Here is a 5,996-nt window from a genome sequence, read left to right as displayed (position 1 = left end):
TGCCCCGCCCAACACATCGATCCCTCATTGTATATTTGCTATTGGCCAAGCTCAGTTACCATATAAAGAAAACTCAAAAGCCATGCCTGTAACTCACAAACCTTGCTTGAACAAATGTGTCCAGTTGGTAGAGCACTAGACTCTTAATTTCAGAGTCGTGGATTCGAGCCGCACTTTGGCCAAAGATTCCTGCAGTGCAGGGGGTTGGACTAGATGACCCGGGGGTCCCTTACAATTCTAGCTCTAGAGCGACCACCTTGGGTAGCTGAAAACATGGCTTCAAGTACAGATCTCTTCGTTTAGATGCTGATCAAATAACAGCTAAAAGTTAAGGCAAAATGGGGACTTCTGTTTTGAGCACGAAGGGGAAAGGCCAGCTCCTCCTCGCCCTTCCAAGCTGGAGAATGGGGTGAAATCTCTCCCCCACTTCTTCCCACAAAGCGCCGCGCTTCCCATGTGCGCCCTCTGCTCATGCGTCCCTGAGCGGGTGAGATCTCGCCCTTTTAGTATCCATTACTCCTCGTGGGTCGCCGGGGGTCGAAGTTCCCCCCAGGCTCCGCCTCTCTGACTCCCCAGCGCCTCTTTTGGCGTAGCCGGGTTCACGTGCGCTAACCACGTGCGCCCCCGCCGGGGAAGAATGGACGGCGGCTCCGCGGCTCGCTCGCTGCGCGTCCTGGTGGACATGGACGGGGTCCTGGCGGACTTCGAAGGCGCGCTGCTGCGGGGCTTCTCCGCCGCCTTCCCCGGAGAGCCTCGCGTGGAACTGGCGCAGCGAAGGGGCTTCTTGGCGCTGGAGCAATACCGCTCCTTGCGGGAGGATCTGGGGGTGAGCATCCGGCGGGCGGGTGGGGGCGCAGGCAGGCAGGCAGGGCAGGGGCGCCGCTGGACGGCTCCCATGACCCGAGCTGCTCTCGGAAGATGACGGGGGGAAAGGGGAAGAGGTAGAAGAGGCCCGGCTCCTTTTTGGAGAGCTCGAGTGCTAAGACTTGCCCGACATCCAACGCAGCAGGAAAATTTAGAAAAACTGGCAGGGGCATTGCTGTCCCCTTCTGCCTTTAAAACAGTTATGACATGGGCAAATAGTCAACGTGCGGCTGGCAGCAAGGAGGAAAAGCTGGATCTAGTGGACTTTTACCCCTTAAAAGCTCGAGTAAGCAGCCTTGTGGCAAAGAGGAACGAGCGCTCCCCTGTCCGCCCCGTCGGTAGCATTTAGTGACGCAAACATCAAACTATATTCAACGCTAGAAGTTGCAAGCTAGCTAAAGTTTCAGAGCTGCCCTCTATTCCTCCACCACACCCCATCTCTCCTCTGCAGGTCTCATGTGCCTTTTAAAAGTTTTGTGGTAGGCATATTTCATTCCACTGGGGGGGGGGGGAAACCATACATGCAGATCAATGGGATGATTCATTTCTCCAAGTTGAAACATTAAGGCTACAATCTAGCTTTTAAACCCAATTGTGGAGATTCTCTGGATGGTGAAGAATCATGGTGTCACCAATTACAGCAGCAAATATAGCCCAATAGATCAGATAAAGGAAAATGGAGACGCAATCCTTTGGTAGCATTCAGAGTAACTTTGAAATGCCGTTTTGTAGTTTGTAGGTTTTTTTAAAAAAAGAGCTCAGTGCAACTTGCATTAGCAATTACCGGTATATCTTTTTCTCTACAGGATCAGCACACTCTCTTTCCACTACTAAATAGGCTTGGAAAGAGTGAGAGGCTTTCCCAAAAAAGTTATCTGAAATTCTCTCAAGAGTTCATTCAATAGGTCATCTGGCTCACTGGGCTACCCATTCATTCCACCGAATGAAAGCAGCATGTGTTCCATGCATATAAATGTCGCACCTTAAAGATTAACACATTTTATTATGGAACAAGGGGCATCAGCCCACACCATTCATTTAAACCAGGTGACTTCACTTGAACTTACAGTTTGATATGGGTGCTGGGAATTGTAGCTCTGTGAGTGGGAAACTATGGTTCCCATGGCTCTTTGGGGAAGTTGTGTGCTTCAAATGTGTGTTGAATGTGCTTTAAACATAGTGTGGCTCTGCCCAAACTTTCATGGGCTGCATTCTACTTCCATCATGTGTACTCAACTGCTGGTGTCTCGTGAGCAGTGAGTTCACAGGGAAGTGCTGGAAGTAGGCCTACAAATAGTGACAATTTGAGTAAGAATAAATGTAAGATAAGTACAGTGACCCTTCACACCAGCAGTGATGGGTGGTAAAATAATCAACCATGCAATCCTGAGGAAATTAACTGTAGCTCTATTCAGAACCAAATGAGGAGAATTTAACTTCTTAATGAATTGTGATTCCAGAGTTTCTTGCTGGAGCTGCCTTTGTTCAAGTATGACCAAATAGCTTATTCACTAAGTATTAAGTAAATTGTTTTACTATCTCGTGTGTTTCATTTCCTTCTGACCTTGCTGCTCACTGCCCCTCATAGCATGTTATGTGTGTGTATCTGCAAAGTAAAATTACACTTCGTGCATCTGATGTTAACTTCAGTCCACAAACACTATGCCATAAGATGTGTCAGTCTTTATGGTGTCACAAGACTGTTGATTTTGCTGCAACAGAGTAACTAAAACAAACTACATCTACAAGGAGAACACATTTACTCAGGTGCAGCCTTTTTATATAGCACCTGTAACCACCACTGATAAATCCTACCTGAGATGTTTGAACAAACACATACCATGGTAGTTTTAGCAGTGGTTAAAACTCAAGTGTGGCAGCTGTACAGTGGTACCTTGGAAGTCGAACAGAATCCATTCTGGAAGTCCAACTTCCAAAACGTTCGGAAACCAAGGCGCGGCTTCTGATTGGCTGCAGGAAGCTTGATTTGCCAACCCACCCCATCCCAGCTGGCATGCATGCAATCGCTGTGGGAGCACTCCTTGAGTGCTATCCCTGTATATGGGATGCAGTTTTGAAAATGAAAGCTGTTCTTGAGCCCTTCTTGGGGGGGGGGTGAAGAGAGCCTTCTCCTATTTTCTTCATAGTAGATTGAATATTAGGCAACTAGGTGAGCTCTGTTTAGACTAGAAGTGTAATTCTATGCATCTGGTTTCAGGTGAAGGTAGCCAGTGTGTACGAGTCACCAGGTTTCTTTCTGGGTTTGGATCCCATTCCAGGAGCTATCGAAGCAATGCAGGAGATGATTCAAATGCCCAAGTAAGGCCCATTTGGAACACAGAATGGTTTGCGTTTAGCCCCTGTGGGTCCCCCCCCCCAATATAGTGACTAATAATGCCCATGTCTTTTCAGCACAGAAGTATTTATTTGCACAAGCCCTATCCGGAAATATGAATACTGCGTTCAAGAGAAGGTTGGCAATTGTTAGCTGTCCCCTACTCTCTTCTCTGTTCTGCTTGCTTACCCTGACTCCAACCTTGTGTTATGCAGAGCCTCCCATCAGATTCCTTATTTTTGCTTTTTTCCTCGTTTGCTTCTATGTTCCTCATCTCCAATACTAGTGCCTTATCTGCTTCATTGTCGAGGTGAGGCTCTATTCATGTCCCTTCCACACCATTGGGTTACCTGCTCTGATGTAGATCCCCAACCTATGGCAGTATTTCAGAGGCTTTTGAATGGTAACTTGCAGGCACAAGTCAGTTGAACAGTCTATTGCACCTTGCACTGGAAAAGGAACAAATGTATTTGCTGGTTATAAAAGTACGATATGTACCCCCACGAAACACAAGCATATATATATATTTAATAATACAGTGGTACCTTGGTTTACGAACTTAATTCGTTCCGGAAGTCCGTTCTTAAACCAAAGCGTTCCTAAACCAAGGCGCGCTTTCCCATAGAAAGTAATGCAAAATGGATTAATCTGTTCCAACCCCTAAATCAGCAATTTAACATGAATTCTACATATGTGTGTCATTCACACTTGGTGAGACATGCATAGCTTAAGTATCTGTGAACTACAGCCCACTTTGTCAGATTAATGAAGAAAACGGTCTCCTAAATTGATGGCCAGCTGACTTTGTTTTGTTGAATTCACAGTATAATCATGAAAGTTTTTATCCTACCCTTCAATCAAAATGACCAACCTTGTTAGGATAACAGAGCAGTAATGTGCTTGAGTTAAGTTATTAGAACATTTTTAAGTTTTTAAGCAGACAGACCATGGAGTCAAAGGCCAAGACAACAAAAGAGGCAACAATAGGAATGTGTGACAAGTATAATGAGCAGCCATCCTCTCCACATTCACATTAATGATTGAGGTTTCAGTTCCAGACACATGTAACTAGGAAGAAGACACAGTGGGGCTTATGTCTGATTAAACGTGGACAAGATTGTGTTGTGAATCTTGTAGGTAACAGAAAACATCTTGCATTTTTCTTGCCCTTTGGTCCAATTTATTTAAATGTTTCCCCCTTTTCTGTGAAAAAAAAACAACCCCATGAGAATCTCTCCATTGAGCTGGATGACCAAAGTGTACAACAAATGGAATACCTACGTTAACAAGAATTTCTACACCCTAAGCTATGGGTCTCCAGATGCTTTAGGACAGTGTTTTTCAACCACTGTTCCGCGGCACACTAGTGTGCCGCGAGATGTTGCCTGGTGTGCCGTGGGAAAAATTGTTTATTTGATTCCTATTCAAGAGAATTACTTTATATATAGTCAATATAGGCACAGAGTTAATCTTTTTAACATTTTCTAATGGTGGTGTGCCTCGTGATTTTTTTCATGAAACAAGTGTGCCTTTGCCCAAAAAAGGTTGAAAAACACTGCTTTAGGAAGCCACCGGCTTCTGCTCTACAAGCCTGATTTAAAAAGACATCATCTGCATGTTTACTCAGAAGTACACCCCGCTGCATTCATTCCTGAGTATGTGTATTCAGGATTGCAGCCTAAGCAATTTGCGAAATGAGAAAATGTCTGTCGTTTGTAGAAAACATTTCATACCAGCCTTATAATTTCACGTCTCCCCTGACTCTCCTGTCTAAATAACCAGTCAGATATAGTCGAGTGTTTTGGCTTCTTTGCTTTTTTTGTAAAAAGGTTGTAATTAAAATTCTTCTGATACTGATCTTTCTTCACCTGATAGTACAGCTGGGTTCAAAAGCACTTGGGTCCCAAATATGTGGAGCGGATAATTCTGACCAGAGATAAAACAGTTGTGTCTGCAGATCTGCTCTTTGATGACAAGGATGCTGTTAAAGGTACGATAATGTGCAGTGCGGTTTTCAGATCCAAACGCTTTACCGTTTCTCCAGAGATGAAATGGTCGCTTTTGCAATTTCCCATTCTCATTCTTCTCAGGGGTTGAGCCTAATCCGAGCTGGGAGCACATCTTGTTCTCTTGCTGTCATAACAAGCATCTAAAGCTGCAGCCCCCACGAAGGAGACTCGAGTCTTGGACTGATGACTGGAGGGCAATACTGGAGAGCAAGCGCTCCAAGTGATGGCTGAAGAAAGGGGCGTGGACCTCAACAGGCAGTGAAAGTGACCCAAAACACCAGCTGGTCATTAAACCCCACTGGAACGAAGCAAGACACCTACCCAGTGAGCTGGCCCAGACAGAAATATATTTCCTATTTGCAAGAGAATAGTGTTTTGTCCTAATTAAACATTAACAATGTGAGTTATAGAGATGTTAAACCACTGTGTGGAGTTTTTGTCATGCATCTAGATAAATAAAAGTGCAAACAATCAGTAGCTGGTATACACAGGGCCAGAAAAGGAACAGGGGGGGGGGGCTCAAAGCACTAAGATTGTTTTAAAAGGTAAAGGGACCCCTGACCATTAGTTCCAGTCACAGACAACTCTGGGGTTGCGCCACTTATCTTGCTTTATTGACCTAGGGAGCTGGCGTACAGCTTCCGGTCATGTGGCCAGCATGACTAAGCCGCTTCTGGTGAACCAGAGCAGTGCACAGAAACGCCGCTTACCTTCCCGCTGGAGCGGTACCTATTTATCTACTTGCGCTTTGATGTGCTTTCGAACTGCTAGGTGGGCAGGAGCTGGGA

The 5,996-nt window shown here is 45.4% G+C and overlaps 1 protein-coding gene across 1 annotated transcript; it reads left to right on the top strand.

The window, feature by feature from the left end:
• The first annotated feature begins 611 nt into the window (after nucleotides 1–611).
• Nucleotides 612–5,628, top strand: NT5C (5', 3'-nucleotidase, cytosolic). Its single transcript, XM_033139278.1, has 5 exons — nucleotides 612–826; nucleotides 3,083–3,183; nucleotides 3,277–3,337; nucleotides 5,075–5,189; nucleotides 5,290–5,628. Exons 1-5 carry the CDS (start codon nucleotides 638–640, stop codon nucleotides 5,430–5,432), a joined length of 609 nt encoding a protein of 202 aa, XP_032995169.1. The 5' UTR covers nucleotides 612–637; the 3' UTR covers nucleotides 5,433–5,628.
• Nucleotides 5,629–5,996: the final 368 nt, after the last annotated feature.

The sequence above is a fragment of the Lacerta agilis genome, chromosome 2 (genome assembly GCF_009819535.1).
Source record: "Lacerta agilis isolate rLacAgi1 chromosome 2, rLacAgi1.pri, whole genome shotgun sequence".
NCBI classification, from domain to species: domain Eukaryota; kingdom Metazoa; phylum Chordata; class Lepidosauria; order Squamata; family Lacertidae; genus Lacerta; species Lacerta agilis.
This window is presented reverse-complemented; position numbering and strand designations above follow the sequence as displayed.

Excerpts from the sequence above, each read along its gene's own strand:
- NT5C (XM_033139278.1), top strand. The coding sequence starts at position 638 with ATGGACGGCGGCTCCGCGGCTCGCTCGCTGCGCGTCCTGGTGGACATG. Across the intron at positions 3,184-3,276 it reads GAGATGATTCAAATGCCCAA|CACAGAAGTATTTATTTGCA; the intron begins GTAAGGCCCATT and ends ATGTCTTTTCAG. Across the intron at positions 5,190-5,289 it reads TGACAAGGATGCTGTTAAAG|GGGTTGAGCCTAATCCGAGC; the intron begins GTACGATAATGT and ends CATTCTTCTCAG.